Raw genomic sequence first — 18,402 nt, forward strand, 5'->3', positions numbered from 1 at the left:
AAGCAAGCATATGTCAGAAGGCACACCATCTATTTGGTCAGGTTTTGCAAGTCAAAAACGTCACATGCCAGAAAATAAGATAAAAGTACTTCCCAGCACTGACACTAGATGTCGATGTTGCTGTTCTCCAGTTAAAACGTGTTGGGAGTTTTTACATTACATTTTTAAAAGTTGGCTGAGATTTCTTCTGCTCATGTTAATCAGTGGACACATCCCTTGTTCAATGGAAAGATCATCACATTAGATCCAGACACAACGTATGTCAGAATTCTGCCTGTGTTAACGTCTCAGCTCCTCTAAGTGTGTCCTTAGCTGAGAGTTTCCATTACATTCTTAAACTCAGCACTGAATGGCTTTTGTGTCCGAATTATTTCTCAGTTCATATATTTCCATCGATTTAGGTCAAATCTGGCTTTACACTATCACCAAATCGCCTCTTATGACATCCCACATATATTTATGTCCACAGTTCAATTTCCTTATTTGTTAAAGGGGAAAGGAAACTACATCGAACTCAGTTTCACTGTTTGTTTTTATTTGATATTCACTGACAGACAGATGTTAATAAGTACAGCATTAAACAGATTGTAACAAATATGATATCGATTAGTGAATTGCTTCATGATTTTTGAGTGAACAGTACCCATACTACATGATATGGACTGGGAATTCAGTTAAGAAATGATTGTAATTGAAATGCTCTCCATCCACTCTGGATTCTGATTCTTGTTGAGATGGATATCATCGTATGACTTGCAAGGTTGTTATAGTTAACTAAAGCTAAACTAAAAACTAAAATGTGATTAAAAAAACCAAAAACATTTTAGTTAACTAAAACAAAACTAGACCAAACTGAAAACTAACTGAAACAATCTTATGATGCTAGAACAATAATGATGAATTATGAAGCACCTTGAGGCGACTTTTGTTGTGATTTGGCACTAAATAAAATTGGATTGAATTGAATTGAACACTAACAAAACTAAAATGAACATATGAAAATATGCACTTAGTGTTTGTTAGTTTGGTACATTCGAATCCGAACTTGCTTTATGAGGCTTTGATGCACATATTTTTTGAGATTTCTACAACAACTATTTCAACAGTGTGTGCTTTTATTGTAATACTGTACTGATTTTGCTGATTGTTGCCTCTAACATAAGACCTCCATACAATAATAACTAAAAAATGACCAAAACTAAGACTGAAACTAAAACTAAACATGTTTTGAACAGTAAGAACTAAACTGTAGTGAGCAAACTTGCTGCAGAAAGTAACTGACTAAGGGACACATCTGGGTTCCTTTGGCCTGTACAGAGGTACTGTGTGGAAATGAGACGAAAGCAGCTGAGTGAAAATGTTCAAATATTTTCACTTTCACTTGGCACGCTCCAGCCCTCCTGCTTCCAGCAGTTCTCTTTTCAGCTGCGCGCTCTGCACTTTACGCACAAGTATAGAGACACAGTGTCAGAGAGCAGAGTGCCACACAGAGCATCGCTGTGTGAGCGTGTCCCAGGTAGAATTATTGTTATTCTAAGATGATCCTGCTGCTCGCTCTGCTTTCTGTTCTCTCTGGAGAACTGGGTCTGTGCCTGGAAGAGGATGGAGGCTTCACCTTTGATGGAGACATCCGCCAATTTGCCATGACCTCCAACACACTTTACATCGCCACAGAAGAGAGGCTGTACCAGCTGAGCCACGACCTGACTCTGATCAACAGTCTGACCCAGAGAGGAATCTTAAAGACCGGAAACCAGCAGGATGATGTGCAGTTTTATCGGGTTTCTGACACAGCTGAGTGGAACGCAACTTTCAGCATCAACGTGTTGTTGCCTTTCACAAAGAATGACTCTCTGATTAGCTGTGGTGTGACTGACGATGACTGCGGTCACTGCGAGGTTCTGGACCTAAAGAACATCTCCAACCTTCTGTACAGAGAACAGATCCAGGTGGGGCCTCTGAAGAGCAGCAGCAGGTCAGTCAGCTTTCTGGTGGATGTGAAGAAGAAAACTCAGACTGACACTTACATTCTGACCGCGATCCAACAAAACAAAGAACAGTATGAAAACGACAAGTGTGGTATTAATCAGCAGACTGTCAACCTTCAAGATACAGATAACAAACAGGGTGGAGGTATATTTTCTCTAACTGATGGCGCTTCAGGCACACCTGGGATCAAAAGTAAAGGTGATGTGGAGTTTGTTGACGGGTTTCAGATTAAATCAACCATCTATCTGTTCTCCAACGTGCTCTCAGCTCAAACAAACAGAGTCCGTCTCATTTGGCTCGAAGGCGAAAAAAGCAAAACTGATACACTCAAGTCTCTGCGGGGCGCGACTCTCAGTGTCTCTGACAGTGAAAGCAGCAGACTCGTGGCCTCCTCGGTCATCCCGGGGGAGCAGCCGGTGCTTTGGAGCGGCGTGTTCAGTGTGGATGGAGGAGACACCAACACCGAGCTGATGGTGTTTGACATCAGCCCTGATTACAGCAGGAACACCGACAGAGATCCAGACTTCTACACCTCTGTGCCATCAGAAGTGACGGTGAGAGCTTTTTAAACTCTGATTTAATGGTTGTACTGTTGATATTGTTCCCACCTGTTGCTCCAGTACCTTTACTGGTCAGTGATGCAAGTACAACATTAACATAAAGATATATCCCCTTAAAAGAGGATAGAAACAACTATAACGGAAATTAACAGGAAGTATATATATATATATATATATATATATATATATATATATATATATATATATATATATATATATATATATATATATATATATATATATATATATATATATATATATATATATATATATACATATATATACATATGTATGTACATATAGCAGCACTTCATTGCTGAACCTTATATTTTTAAAATCAAAAGATAACATCAATGAACTTGGGTCAGTTTGATAATAACGCAGCAAGATGCTTCAATAAGACTTTAAGTAGTATGATGCAAATTCTTTTCTAGGTTCATTCAGTACCTCTAGTGTTCAGGTCTTCTGGTTTCTCATGTTTTGTTTGCGTCAGCCAAAGATCCTGAAACCAAAGGCAGTCATCGTCAGGCAAAGCTACATGACCTCAGTGCTGGCAGTGAGGCAGAATGCCTGGATGGTTTTCTACATTTGGACAGAAGATGGGCTGCTCATTAAGGTTTGTATCAACTAATATACATCAGGTACTCGTCATAGAAAACATGCTTGTGTTCACTTTTTCAAAGTCTATTTTCTGCTGTTAATTTCTGCTATAATAATGTGAGTGAGCAACAATTTCCCTGTTTCTCGCTCACGTTATTGAAGAACATTGCTATTTTGTCTGCATTTCACAATATGTATTTTTCTACATTTCATTTATAATACTAGCTTCAATGTGTGTGTGTGTGTGTGTGTGTATCTCTTTCTCTCTCTCTCTCTCTCCCTCTCTCTCTCTCTCTCTATATATATATATAGATATATATATAAAAAACCTTGAGATCTCTATCTGGGGCTTCCAGATACAGGTAGACAAAAAACTGTATCGGGAATCGGACATAGTATACTGTAGCTCCTGTGAAAACTAAGGTCTCAAATCAGAAGTATCTGACTCCGTGGTATAATTCTCAAACACGTAGCCTAAAGCAGATAACTCGTAAACTGGAGAGGAAATGGCGTGTCACAAATTTAGAGGATCATCATTTAGCCTGGAGAAATAGTTTGCTGCTTTATATGAAAGCCCTCCGCAAAGCCAGAACACCTTCTATTCGTCACTGATTGAAGAAAATAAGAACAACCCCAGGTTTCTCTTCAGCACTGTAGCCAGGCTGACAAAAAGTCAGAGCTCTACTCAGCCAACAATCCCTTTAACGCTAACTAGTAATGACTTCATGAACTTCTTCACAAATAAAATTCTTATCATTAGAGAAAAATTACCAATAATCATCCCACAGATGTAATATTATCTACAGCTACTCTTAGTACCATTGATGTTAAGTTAGACTCTTTTTCTCCAATTGATCTTTCTGAGTTAACTTCAATAATTAATTCCTCCAAACCATCAACGTGTCTTTTAGACCCCATTCCTACAAAACTGCTCAAAGAAGTCCTGCCATGAATTAATTCTTCGATCTTAAATATGATCAACCTATCTCTAATAATCGGCTATGTACCACAGGCCTTCAAGGTGGCTGTAGTTAAACCTTTACTTAAAAAGCCATCTCTAGACCCAGCAGTCTTAGCTAATTATAGGCCAATCTCCAACCTTCCTTTCATATCAAAAATCCTTGAAAGAGTAGTTGTCAAACAGCTAACAGATCATCTGCAGAGGAATGGCTTATTTGAAGAGTTTCAGTCAGGTTTCAGAGCTCATCACAGCACAGAAACAGCTTTAGTGAAGGTTACAAATAATCTTCTTATGGCCTCTGACAGTGGACTCATCTCTGTGCTTGTCCTGCTAGACCTTAGTGCAGCGTTCGATACTGTTGACCATAATATCCTATTAGAGCGATTAGAACATGCTGTAGGTATTACAGGTACTGCGCTGCAGTGGTTTGTATCATATCTATCTAATAGACTCCAATTTGTACATGTAAATGGAGAGTCCTCTTCACCCACTAAGGTCAATTATGGAGTTCCACAGGGTTCAGTGCTAGGACCAATTCTGTTTACATTATACATGCTTCCCCTAGGCAGCATCATTAGAAGACATAGCATAAATTTTCACTGCTATGCAGATGACACGCAGCTCTATCTGTCCATGAAGCCAGGTAACACACACCAATTAGTTAAACTGCAGGAATGTCTTAAAGACATAAAGACCTGGATGGCTGCTAACTTTCTGCTTCTTAATTCAGATAAAACTGAGGTTATTGTACTCGGCCCTGAAAATCTTAGAAATATGGCGTCACTCTGAGACAGGATATTTCTAATTTTAGAGATGTTGCGCAAATGGAAGAAAGCAGTCTTACATATTTGTTTCATATGCGCGTTGAAGGACATGTCCTGGTCAAAAATGACTCCAAGGTTCCTCACAGTGTTACTGGAGGCCAAGGTAATGCCATCCAGAGTAAGAATCTGGTTAGATACCGAAAAACTAGCTCATGCATTTATTACTTCCAGGCTGGACTACTGTAATTCTTTATTATCAGGATGTCCTAAAAACTCGCTGAAAAGCCTTCAGCTGATCCAAAATGCTGCAGCAAGAGTACTGACAGGGACTAGGAAGAGAGAGCATATTTCTCCTGTTTTGGCTTCCCTTCATTGGCTTCCTGTTAAATCCAGAATTGAATTCAAAATCCTGCTCCTCACATACAAGGTCTTAAATAATCAGGCCCCATCTTATCTTAACGACCTTGTAGTACCATATCATCCTATTAGAGCACTTCGCTCTTGCACTGCAGGCCTACTTGTTGGTCCTAGAGTATTTAAAAGTAGAATGGGAGGGAGAGCCTTCAGTTTTCAGGCCCCTCTTCTGTGGAACCAGCTTCCAGTTTGGATTCGGGAGATAGACACTACCTCTACTTTCAAGATTAGGCTTAAAACTTTCCCTTTTGCTAAAGCATATAGTTAGGGCTGGACCAGGTGACCCTGAATCCTCCCTTAGTTATGCTGCAATAGACGTAGGCTGCCGGGGATTCCCATGATGCATTGAGTTTTTCCTTTCCAGTCACCTTTCTCACTCAGTATGTGTTAATAGACCTCTCTGCATTGAATCATATCTGTTATTAATCTCTGTCTCTCTTCCACAGCATGTCTTTCATCCTGTTTTCCTTTTCTCACCCCAATCGGTCGCAGTAGATGGCCCCGCCCCTCCCTGAGCCTGGTTCTGCCGGAGGTTTCTTCCTGTTAAAAGGGAGTTTTTCCTTCCCACTGTCGCCAAAGTGCTTGCTCATAGGGGGTCATATGATTGTTGGGTTTTTCTCTGGCCTTGAGGCGACTTTTGTTGTGATTTGGCGCTATATAAATAAAAGTGAATTGAATTGAATAGTAGCGGACAAACAGAGGAAGATGGCTGTAGTAATAGATGTAGCTATAATGACTGACAGCAACATCAGGAAGAAGGAACAAGAGAATCTGGAGAAGTACCAAGAGTCGAGTGAAGAGTTCGAGAAGATGTGGAGGGTGAAGGTAACAGTGGTCCCAGTGGTAATCAGAGCAATCACGGTGCAGTGATACTCAAGCTAGACGAATGGCTCCAACAGATCCCAGGATCAACATCTGAGATCTCTGTCCAGAAGAGCGGAGTCCTAGGAAGAGATGCTGCACAGGAACCTGAAGCTCCCAGACGTCTGGTAGAGGACTCGAGCTTGAATTATTAACTGTCCGTAGCAAGCAAGAGGGGAATTTTTTATATATAAAATTGAATACCATACGGTCTCAAAAGTCATTCTGATAAACAAGGCCTGCATCAGCTGTTGAGGAACCAGGACACACTGATGAGTGTGTTTGCAACTGGAACACAAAGGCACATGTCGATAACTGCTGAGAATAGGGAGGTGTTGGAATGCTACTAAGCAAGTAATCACAGCAGAAAAGGTTACATGAAGAGGATGTGGGACTTGAGGATTCTTTGGCACACGACATCTATACTAATGACGAAGCAACTTGTTGCTCAGTGTTCCAACATCTGGAAGAAGCAACTGCTATAAAAACTAGAGACTGATGAGGCAGAACACAAATATAGAGGCTAAGTCAGCACAGAGGGAAGTTAGCCAGCTACTGGAGATGCAAAAAGGTGAGTTGAAGAACAAGATGGCTAATAAGTGCAGCAAGCTGTCCATACCTGAGTCTGCCAAGCAAAGACTCACAGCTTTGGCCAGCCACTTGAATGAGGTATACCAGAGAGATAGAAGCCAGTCCTGAACCATCAAAGGTGTACTCTCAGAGGCAGGGAAACAGTATGAGAATAGTGAGTGGGGAATTCTTTATTCTTTATTTAGCTATTTAGTGGAATATATTATAACCTGTTTACACGGAACTCAGCATTTGGTCTCCAAAGAGATGTATGTGCAAGTGAAGAAGGTCATTACAGTGGATAATCTCTGCATTGTTTCATTGGTTAGTCTTGAACTAACCTGTCTTGAACCTCTCTTTATCAAACTCTAAAATCAAGAGATGCCATCAAGAATGTAAATACAAAAACCATTTTTGCACTTATTGACAGGAAGGACACGAGACCTCAAACAGTTGGCTTTGACCTGAAAAATATTCTTTGGAAAGATGAAACAAAGATTAGCTTGATGATGATGGGGATGTAGAAGCTGTATGGTTTTTCTGAATGCAAGTTGTAACATTTAACATTTGATATATTGTCTCTGCATGATTTTTGATTAAATATTGCTCGATACTGTATATCCAATTTGCAGATGATTTAAATTCTGCTTACTGTCCCATGAAACAAGGTATAACCAGATTAATCACTCTTCTGATACTTCTGATTTGAGAAAAACAAACAAATAAACAAAGAAATTTTTTTTAAAAATAAATGAAGAAAAAACATTGAGTACAGAAACAATAGTACAGTGTCTCAGAAATGATCACCTTCTTGTTGTCAGCTGTCTGTGGACAGGAATTATCACGCTGCCTGTCCCACGGTGCTCTACAGGACCAGTGATGACCGCAAAGTGTTTCTCAAATTACATCTGGATCCAGTGGATCATAAACATGTGTATGTGCCATTTAGAAACCAGGTACTTATATTATTTACTGATTATCTTAATGTCACATGTACCTGTGCTGCATTTTAAAGTGTTTGTTGTTCTAGATGAAGCGAGTTCCTGTGTCAAACTGCAGCATGTACACAAATGTGCAGGAGTGTTGGTCTGCACAGGATCCATACTGTGGTTGGTGTGGCTCTAAAAGCAGGTGAGAGAAACAACTTCTGTAGCTGACGTCTTCAAACAATTCTGAACTTGGTGATCATTTCTTCTTCTTCTCCTAGCTGCACATTTGAAGATGACTGCACAGATTTGGACTGGCTGTCCATTCCTGATGAGTCCCAACACAAAATGATTTCCCACAAAGTTGAAAAGGACACAAACGGACAGGTACAGCTTACAAACACACTCGGGACTGTAATCATTTCTGGTTTTCATTTATTGTTCAGTTATATCCTTCCGATTTTAGATCTCACTGAAAATCCACACACACCTGACTGTGAGCCAGAAAGTGTCGTCTGACTTCACCTGCCAGTTCTCTGCAATTTCTGGCCACCTTTGTATTGGGAATAACCCTCCACGGTTCCCCCAATGCACCTGCTACCTGTCTGATCACACACTTCCTCCTGATGGTTTGTCACTTTTGATAAATAATCCTAGGAATGTATTGATTTAAAACATTTGACAGATTGAGTTTAATCTTTTGTTGTTTATTATTATATATTGGTCCAACTCATTTGACATTTATCATTTAATATATATATTTATTTTACAGGCCTGCATGTCACAGTAAAGTTTAGATTTGGAAAAATACTCCTGTTAGAACAAGTGAAATTAACCAACTGCTCTGACATCCATGGACCTCCAAATTCTATCTTGTAAGTCCAGTCAGATTATAAAGATAACAAATAATCATAGACGAAAACCATCATTCCCAAGACTTATAAAATAACCATGTCCTAGTCATACAAAATAAATATGATCAAATAAAATAAGTGAATCTTATGAGTAGTTGTATGAGGCACATTCAAAGTCCTCTGATCCTATATGATTGTTTTCTGTTCAGGTGTCAGCAGTGTATCAAGGCTGGTTGTGGTTGGAGCAGAAACAGCTGTTCCTGGGCTAACCAAGGAGAGACTGATGTAATAATGAAACTATCGTATTTTTATGGATTCATGTAGCAGTTTTTCACATTTCATGTTGTACATTTGTTGTATGGAACATTTCAAATCCAACAATATTGCCTTAATTCGTAGAAAGTGAGACTTAATCTCTGCTTAAAAATTCAGATTTTCTTCGGTGTCATTTACAGTAGGTCATGAGGCTAGACTAGTTGATGAATAGAGTTTAGATTTCCCTCATTGTAAAATGATTCACTTCAGTTTCTAAATGAAAATACTCAGGTTAGCTGTTTCCTACCATTTAAACTTTTTGAACAAAGCTAATGTTAGCTACAACATGTCTGAGATCAGCTCTAATAGCATCTGCACAGTGTTGTAATCCAAGGCTAAATTCATTCTCTGCTACAGGAAAGTGTTTGCCAAAAGTTGGAGTCTGGGAAGAACTTTTCTGTGAGTGTAATGCTCTTTTTTTATTGTTCTTCTGATACTTTATCTACATCCGGTAGAGCTTTTAATGGCAGAAGAAGGAAATTATTTTAATCTGATTATTTTTTTGTTTCACTGTCAGATCCCAGAGATCTTCTCCATCACTCCCAATGTGGTGTCGTTATATGGCACAAACCATGCTGTGTTATTAGGTCATAACCTTGGTGATGTGTCAGGAGTGAGGATCCAGACGCACGCTGACTGTCCTCCAAAAGAGTGAGTCACTTTACAGATAACTAAGATGATTCTTGGACTAGAAAGATTTCCAAACAGGGAGACATATTTAAAACTGAATATTCTACAATTTAATTTTGACAGTTGAAAAAAAAACTTTAGCTTAACAGCTTTTAGCTTTGGAAGAGGCTGCAGAAAGTACAGGTACGAGCGATGCACTATTTGCCTCCCTCTCAGTGTCGGTGCTCAGAGAGACTGTTTGGGTCTGAGTGTAAAACTGAAACTCAGGCCGTGCTTCCTGTGCTTTTGGTTTGAAGAAGTCCATCGCTATCAGTTGCTGTGTTAAAAGGATTCCTCGGGATATTTTATAATCACAGTAGATGCGTTAAGTTTGGAAAACATTTCTTCATACAAACAAATCTTTAATTATACTGTGGAAGATTTTACTGATCAGTTTTTGTCTGTGTTCAGTTTTTCTGCATAATATGATGATCTTAGTGATGACTTTTCTCGCTCTGTGTGTGTGTTCTGGTCAGGTCTCCTGTTTGGGACAACACTGGTGTCAGTGTGACGTTCCACATTCCCAGCACAGATATCAAAGGTGTGGCCAACGTATGCGTTCTCCTCCCAGATGGTAGTTGCCACGGCGAAGCTAACATCACATACTTGTCATCACCATCCTGTACAAACGCTACTCCAAGCAGCAGCTGGATAAGGTACACCTAATTTAACTGAAACCACCTAACAAAGCCGAGATGTTATGAAAACAGATAATGTTAATTTCTTCGAATGATTAAGAGGAACTCGTGTTGAACTTGTGTTTTTGGGGAACAGGTCACCTGAAAAAATACCCAAGTTCACTTTAGTTATTAGTACCAAACTATGAAGCAGAGGAACTGAAACTTTCACAGAAGCTGTAGCACACCTAAAGTGACACAAGCAGGGCACTGCCTGTAACATATTGTCTTCTGAAACTAGAACTTGTTTGTTTATCACAAATATACCACTGTGATAAAGAAAATGGATCTAAAATTGCTCTTTTTTTCTCAGCCTTTTTCTCAAACACTAAACCTTCTCGTTCTACAGAGGTCACACATACTGGTATTGCCTAGGAAGTCCTCTTTTTTTATCTTGCATTTTCTTCTTCCATTAAGAAATGATCCACCACGTTGGTTTGGTACTTAAACTCCCCAATAATACTACTGTGATCCATTAATGCTTTGTTTCAGTCCATCAGACACTTTGGTCTGCAGCATAATATCTAAACACCTACACAGTCCCAACATTTGCTATGAAAATTCAGTATCCTCAGGTTGCTCTTATACAGTTAAGCCCATAATTATTCATACCCCTGCCAAATTTTGACTTAAAGTTACTTTTATTCAACTAGCAAGTTATTTTGTGACTGGAAATGACACAGGCGTCTCCCAAAAGATAATAAGATGATGTACAAGATGCATCATTGTGGAAAAAAAAATATTTCACAGCTTTTATTTACATTTGAGCAAAAAGTATCATGTCCAGAATTATTCATACCCTTCACAAACTGTCACAGTCTCTGGGAAAATCCAAAGTTCCATACCATTCCAAATAGTCAAAGCTGTTCTAAAGCATCCTAATTACCCTGATTAATTGGGAATAGCTGTTTTAATCAACTCAACAGGTGAAAAACAGCAGCTCTCTGCAGGTGCTCTGTGGACATTCATGGCTAAGACAAAGGAACTCAGGGAGGACCTGCGGCTGCGCATTGTGGCTGCTCACAAGTGAGGAAAGGGCTACAAGGCCATATCCAAATGTTTTCAAGTTCCAGTGGCTACAGTGCAAAGTATTATTAAAAATACAAGATGTTCCGCACTGTGGAAAATCTCAGAGGACGTTGTCGGAAGCCAAAAGTGAAACCTGTGCTGGCCAGGAGAATAGTGAGAGAGGTGAAAAAGAATCCAAGGATCACCACCAAGGCCATTCTGGTGAATCTGGGCTCTGCTGGTGGCAATGTCTCAAGGCAGACAGTCCATCGGACACTGTTGGGTTCCACGGATGCAGACCAAGGAAAACGCCACTTCTCCAGGCACTTCTAAGGCATGCAAAAGCTCATTTGGCCTTTGCAAATGCTCATCTGGACAAAGAAGAAGATTTCTGGTCTTCAGTGTTATGGTCAGATGAAACAAAAATTTAATTGTTTGGTCACAATGATGTTGCCTTCATTTGGTGTAAAAAGAGGAGAAGCCTTCAACCCACAGAACACCATCCCCACTGTCAAACATGGTGGTGGGAACCTAATGCTTTGGGGTGTTTTCAGCCAATGGACCAGGGAACCTAATCACAGTAAACAGCACCATGAAAAAAGAGCAATACATGAAGATTCTCAACAACAACATCAGGCAGTCTGCAGAAAAACTTGGCCTTGGGAACCAGTGGACATTTCAGCACGACAATGACCCGAAACATACAGCAAACGTGGTGAAGAAATGGTTAGCAGACACCAACATTAACGTTTTGCAGTGGCCTAGCCAGAGTCCTGACTTGAATCAATTGAGAATCTGTGGAGGGAGCTAAAGATCAGGGTGATGGCAAGAAAACCCTCCAACCTGAAAGATTTGGAGCTCATTGCTAAAGATGAATGGGCAAAAATGCCTGTGGAGACATGCAAAAGCTGGTCTGCAATTATAGGAAGCGTTTGATTGCTGTAATAGCCAATAAAGGCTTTTCTATTGATTATTGAGAAGGGTATGAATAATTCTGGACATGATACTTTTTGCTAAAATATAAATAAAACCTGAGAAATATTTTTTTCCACAATGATGCCTCTTTTACATCATCTTATTATCTTTTGGGAGACACCTGTGTCATTTCTGGTCAAAAAAGAACTTGCTGGTTGAACAAAAGTAACTTTAAGTCAAAATTTGTCAGGGGTATGAATAATTATGGGCTTAACTGTATATACTCAAATACATATAAGAGTAACCTACTTGAGTCTACATAATATATAGACTATGTAATATATAGACTCAAGTAGCAGTGGTCAACTATTGTTTTGCTGTCAAAGCAGAGTCACTGTAATCAAAATTCTTTTGAAAGGTTCTCTGCTGTGACTAAAATGCTGCTCTCTGTGTCCTGCAGTGGGAACAGGAAGATCACAGTCAGAGGGTCCCACCTGAAGTTTGTTGAAGGCGTTGTACACAGCCATGCCATGCAGGAAGTCGCACTTCCTAAAAACAGCAGCTATCAGGTGGTCTGTACACACGCACAGTGTCTAGTACAGTTAGTATACATGACATACACCCTCTCACTGCATGCCAAAGCTCTTAAGTAATCTTCTTACAGTATGTCACCTGTACACATTTACAGACTTGCAGCTTGAAGCTTACCCTTAACCGATAACACAACAATAAAACTACCATCCTCTTTTTGTGCCACCAAAAAAGCTCTGGACCCCACACTCTGTGCTGTGTTAGCATGTACTGTCTAAAAATAAAATGAAAAAAACAAAACAATAAACATATTATAGTTTTCCTGTAGTGTATCAAGTTGAATTGTTTCAGTACACAACGATATTACAGAAATGCAGTAATCAGAAAAAACACTTATATTTTATTGGGAGTCAAATTAAAATAAAAAGGCAAGGTTAAAGTAAACACCTTGTTGAAGACTGAGGGTAACTGGTAAGATTATTTGGCACAAAACAAGTTCTGGAGAGAAGCTGAATCATTAGAAATAAAGATGTTGAGGCGCTTCTGATTCTGTGATTGAGATTACCAAGTTTATCATGTCACCATCATGACCATACCATGCTAGCTATATAAAGAGTCTATGATTAATATAAAAACTCAATTCATTGCAGAGTCTCACCTATGACTCACCTTCAGCTGAAAACAGTCCTGGGATTTCTAGCAGCACTGTGTTTTTGAAAGTAGCTAATCAAACCTTGGCCTGCTCCACAAACATGTCCTACTATCCAGACCCTGAGTTTATCAGCTTCACAGCCACAAGAACAGGAAACAGTGTTCGCATCACTATACGGGTAATGCACGTTTTAAATCGCACATTCACAAACATGTGACATCAGCTCGTAGAACATCAGTCTTTGTTTGTGTTGTTGTTTTAGAAAAAGGCAGACAAACTGGAGATGACAACAACAGAATTATCAGTGTGGGGCGTTCAAGACAGTAAGGAATACTGCTGCATCGTGGAAACAAACAAAACCAGTGATGAGACTCACTCTTTCACTTGTGAGGTTAAAAACCCACCCGACGTGGAATTTCAGCTGTTGTTGGTAAATCTTTCTTTCATACTAACACCAAGCACTGTTTATGGACAAACAAACATACCTATCCGGTCTTTAAGTCTGGCATGATTAGCCATTTCTGGGTCCAAACTCCGCTTCAGTCAAACAAACACTGCAGCATCACCGAGAGTTAAAAACTGTCTAAATTCTTTCATCGTTACTAAAATGATCAGTGTTGCTGCTTTACCAGGTGTAAAAATTAAGTTTAACATCCAGGCATCCATAAAAACTATTTATGAAATTTAACAGAGTTAGATGTTAGCAGGAGGTTAGCTCACTAGTTTCCATCTAATTATGGTATGTTCTGACTGAGAGAGTTCTGAAAAAATAAAGACATACAGCTCTGCTATCACTTCCAACATAAATGAAGACAGAAAGTAAACAGTGGTGACATTTGGAGGCTTACTGAAGTTGGACAAGCTGGTATACAGTGATGTGCTACGTGATCGTTAGCGACATAGCTATGTTAGCATAACACAGACCTTTCCAAAGTGTGGGGCCCGCCCCCTGAGCCATTGCAGGAGGGGCGTGGTATGAAAAGGGGAAAAAAAAAAAGAAGCAGCATTCAGCATAGCTGAATATGTTTCCAAACCAACTTCATTCTAAGCCAAAGACTAGAAAATATGGTGAAGCATAGTGCCAAGGTAGGTCTCCCCTGCATAATTGCTTTTCCCTTCGTCGGGAGCAGCGTTGGGCTCTTCAAATCACGGACAAACAGTATCCCACATTCTTGATTTTTAGTTCACAAACACTTGTTGTGATGACTAACTACTCCTGACATTTTGGAGATGTTAGCTCTTTATACAGTAAAGTTACAGTGGGATACAAATAATATCAGGCTGATCCTGCCACAATTTGTTCCCCCGGTTCAAATCACAGACAGACAGTATCCCACAGCTTTTTATGTTTTTAAACCCATTTTGCACAGAGAGGCATTTTTGGAAAAATGTATTGATAGCAATGTTGAATATTATTACATGTAAAATAATTACACCGTGACGCCTGTGGCTTTCTAAATAGAGAGACAGTAACTGCATGTGTATACGTAAGCATGTAAAACCTGAAGATAGAGACAAAATACTGTTAATCTTACTATCTGCCATTCTGCAGTTCATCTCATGTAAACAGTAACGTGGCGCACAGCATGACGTGAAAAAAGGCACATACCTTTGACGTTGTGTGACGAACTCTGTATTCCTCGTCCACACGTAAACGCAAAAAAGGAGTTTTAAAAAATCTCAGTTTTCGGTGATTCGAAACGCCGTTTATGTGTGGATGAAACAGCTGTGTTTTCAAACCTACCCGTGTAGGTGCGGACGTAGCATAAAAGAATTTTCTTACTACCTGTAATTTATTGCAGATTACTTGTATTTGCTTAATTGTTTACTAAATGTTTGAGGTGTGAAATAAACCGCAATGGAGCAAAACATGGGTGTGTGTGGTTGGAGGATGTGTTTGTGCGTGCGTGTGCGCGGGGGGGCGCGAACATTTTTCTTGTCAAACAAAGGGGGTCCCAGCAAAAAAAGTTTGGGAACCACTGGCATAACACAAACACATTAGCACAGTGAAGCTGGAGGATGAACGCTCACTTTTTTCCACTCGATAAAAGTTAACGTGAGGGTTCCCGATGGTTAGGGACAAATGCAATCGCATGGCAGGATGCTGTAAACGGACCAAACTTAAGTCAGAAGAACAACTGAGATAATCCATCCAAAATACGAGGTTAGTCATTAATGTACTGCTGCATGGGCTGGGCTGTAGTTACATGGTAACGTTTTGAAAACTGACCTTTAAAATAAATAGTGGTAACAAAAACCGAGAGAGGCCGACAGTGATCACTGACTGTTTTTAGGGGCTTGTTCAGATTAAGTAGAACAAGATACAAAGCATTACAACACTTTAAAAACACAACAGTCTTAATAAACATGGAGTAGTTTGGACCCCGAAGCAGGGTTCATACGTCATCACTTAAAGACCGGATCATTGTGATAAGAGCTCCAAATTACAGTGTGCTGTGAAACAAAGTCCACAGTGCAGTACTCTGCTAATGGTTTAGGCACTGAAATTATATCTTTCAGATATAATATCAAGTGATTAGGTTCAAAGACAAATAATGCTATAAATATTCTTATTCACTGAGCTTCACGCAAAGCACAATCAATCAGAATGGATGCATGATGTAACTGCTTTTTGCTTTTAACATAACGTCAACTATCCTTGTACAACTTTATTTACAGCCTGTTTCATATTATGATATTTACTGTATGAATAATATTTTGAAAATCTCCGACCTGCTGCTCTATTGACACTTTCCTTAATGTTTTCTAGATAAAGTATGGTAACAGGACCGTAAGCCTCAGTAAGCCTCAGCCTTCATCACATCTTCTATTGCTGCTTTTGCTGTTGATACCCTGTGTTATTGCTGGTACGTGATTTTGATACATCAGCTTTTTATTTTATGACTAAGATTTTTTTTCTTAGTTTCAGTGTCGCTGTTCGCATACATTGTACCAGAAATACTTTGTAGAGCCGACACTAATGCTAGCGTTATAGTTAGTTTAGCTGTTAGCTATAGAGTCCTTTTAGGGAATCAGGCTCCAGAGGAACAATGGCCTTTCAATGGTTTATTTTGCATAGTCAGTTAAGTGTGTCTGATACATGGTTGATTGTCCTTAACTGCTTGTTAAAAGTCCTAAACAAAAGAGCTATACAAATAATAATTAACCTCCTTGGCACAAGCTATCAGTCCTTTGAAACTGGGCTTTCTAACATGCTATATAGCCTTTTTTAAAGCTACGTTCACACGTCACAAGTCTCCAAAGTGGTTAGTGAGACAAATTTTATTTGTTTTTATGCCATTTGAAGCCCCATTTGTGTCTACTCCCACAATGAAACCAAGGATCTTTTGTTTATTAGGCAAGTGTGTAAACCCCTACACTACAGAGCCACAGACTGATAAAAACGTTTTCTACTCCACTTTAGTGACAACTCTCTAGTTTTCTGCTTGATTTAAATTAGTTACCGTTTGTCTTTCAGTGCTGGTGTTTATGTATCTGTGGAGGAAGAGACGTGCCACAGAAATAACATTTAAAGTTTCTTTCCTGTCTCTGCTGGCTGACTGACAATCTTCACGGAGTTGCTGTACTAAAAGTTGATTTTTCCAGTTGTTATATATTTTTTGTATTTTCATATATTTTTCATTAGTCATATAAACATAAAACTAATTATGGCTTTTCTTGAAATGTTGAATTATTTTGTTCAAGCAGTATCCCATTAAAGATTTTTCTGATATCTACTTTTGTGATAGTTCTCTGACTAAACCAATTGTTGGAATTGTATATTTAAGACATTATAATGTCATGTTATATTTAACATTTCCTAGATTTCTTACATTGTATGTTAAACCTTTTGCATGTTTAGAACAATAAGAGTCATTGTAATAGATAGTATGCTACTTCTCTTTCTCTTAAGTGAAAGTGACATATGTACTTTTTGGCTCTAAAGCCATATAAAGCATTTCTACATGCTATCTATCTATTTGGAGATTGATGGAGTACTGGATTGGGCTCCTTTTTGGCCTCAGAACTGCTTTAATTCTTCATGATACAGATTAAACAAGATGCTGGAAACATTTCTCTGAGATTTTGCTCCATGATACTTGCACGGTTACTGCAGTGGACATGAAGGGTTGGACAAGGTCAGCATTAATACTGTGTTTAAAGGTTTTTAAACAATGCTCAGGTTTAAAGTTTGCCAAAGAAATATTCCCAACATCATTACACTGTCACCACCATCCTAAACCACTGATACAAGGCAGGATGGATGGATGCTTTCATGTTATTTACACTAAATTCTGAATGTACCATCTGAATGTTCCAGCAGAAACGGAGACTCGTCAAAACAGGTAAAGTTTTTCCAATCTTGGCAAAGGAGTGGGTCTTCTGCTCCTGTAGAGCCATCTTCTTCAATGTCCTGTACATTCAAATATGGGCGTCCGCACACCTCGGTTGTAACAACTGCTTGAGCCTCCCTGTTAGCATGAAGCAGTCTAGCCATTCTCCTCTGACCTCTGGCATCAACAAGACATTTTTACCAAGAGAACTGTCGCTCACTAGATGTTTTCTCTCTTTCAGAAAATTCTCTGTAAAACTTAGAAATGGCTGTGTGGGAAAAATCCCAGCAGATCAGCAGTTTTTGAAATACTCAGATGTCTGGCACCAACAACCATGCCACATTCAGTCACTTTGAATTTAAGTGACTTTTTGCTCAGTTTGAAATTCAGGCTGGATTGACCATGTCTACATGCCTAAATGATTTGCCATGTGACTGGCCGAGTAGATATTTATTTAACAAATGCAAGTTAAAAAAAAAAAGCATAGCTAGGATTAAAAAAAAAAAATCTGTTATTACTGTACTACTGAGATTTACTGGTTGTCACTAGACAGCGGGTAAGCTCAAGGATGCCCTCTGGCCACCACTTTCAGTAAAGTAGAACTTCTATGTTCTCATATTTTGTGCATGGGAGAAAATAAGAGAAAAGAACTTCCCAGAACTGAAACTAGATGTCACCTTTGCTGCACTCTATTAGAACATGTATCACTTGGGAGAATGGTAGACAACATGATATACAGATTATAATCAATAACGATTACGGTCAAAATAGACACAATTCAAACTAATATCGAGAGATTTGG

The 18,402-nt window shown here is 39.2% G+C and overlaps 1 protein-coding gene across 2 annotated transcripts; it reads left to right on the forward strand.

Annotated features, from left to right (window-relative positions):
• The first annotated feature begins 1,470 nt into the window (after positions 1-1,470).
• Positions 1,471-17,003, forward strand: LOC116336352 (plexin-C1-like). Of its 2 annotated transcripts, none has more exons than XM_039600755.1 (16): positions 1,471-2,543; positions 3,043-3,165; positions 7,541-7,675; positions 7,750-7,850; positions 7,927-8,032; positions 8,112-8,274; positions 8,418-8,520; positions 8,709-8,784; positions 9,172-9,213; positions 9,332-9,465; positions 9,960-10,139; positions 12,544-12,655; positions 13,265-13,444; positions 13,529-13,696; positions 16,037-16,133; positions 16,745-17,003. In XM_039600755.1, the coding sequence occupies exons 1-16, from the start codon at positions 1,539-1,541 to the stop codon at positions 16,828-16,830; spliced, it is 2,811 nt and encodes a 936-aa protein (XP_039456689.1). In that variant the 5' UTR covers positions 1,471-1,538; the 3' UTR covers positions 16,831-17,003. The 2 variants fall into 2 exon arrangements, with proteins under 2 accessions (XP_039456689.1, XP_039456690.1); XM_039600756.1 differs by having other exon boundaries at positions 12,544-12,652.
• The last annotated feature ends 1,399 nt before the right edge of the window (positions 17,004-18,402 follow it).

Source organism: Oreochromis aureus, linkage group 17 (genome assembly GCF_013358895.1).
Source record: "Oreochromis aureus strain Israel breed Guangdong linkage group 17, ZZ_aureus, whole genome shotgun sequence".
Classification (NCBI taxonomy): Eukaryota; Metazoa; Chordata; class Actinopteri; order Cichliformes; family Cichlidae; genus Oreochromis; species Oreochromis aureus.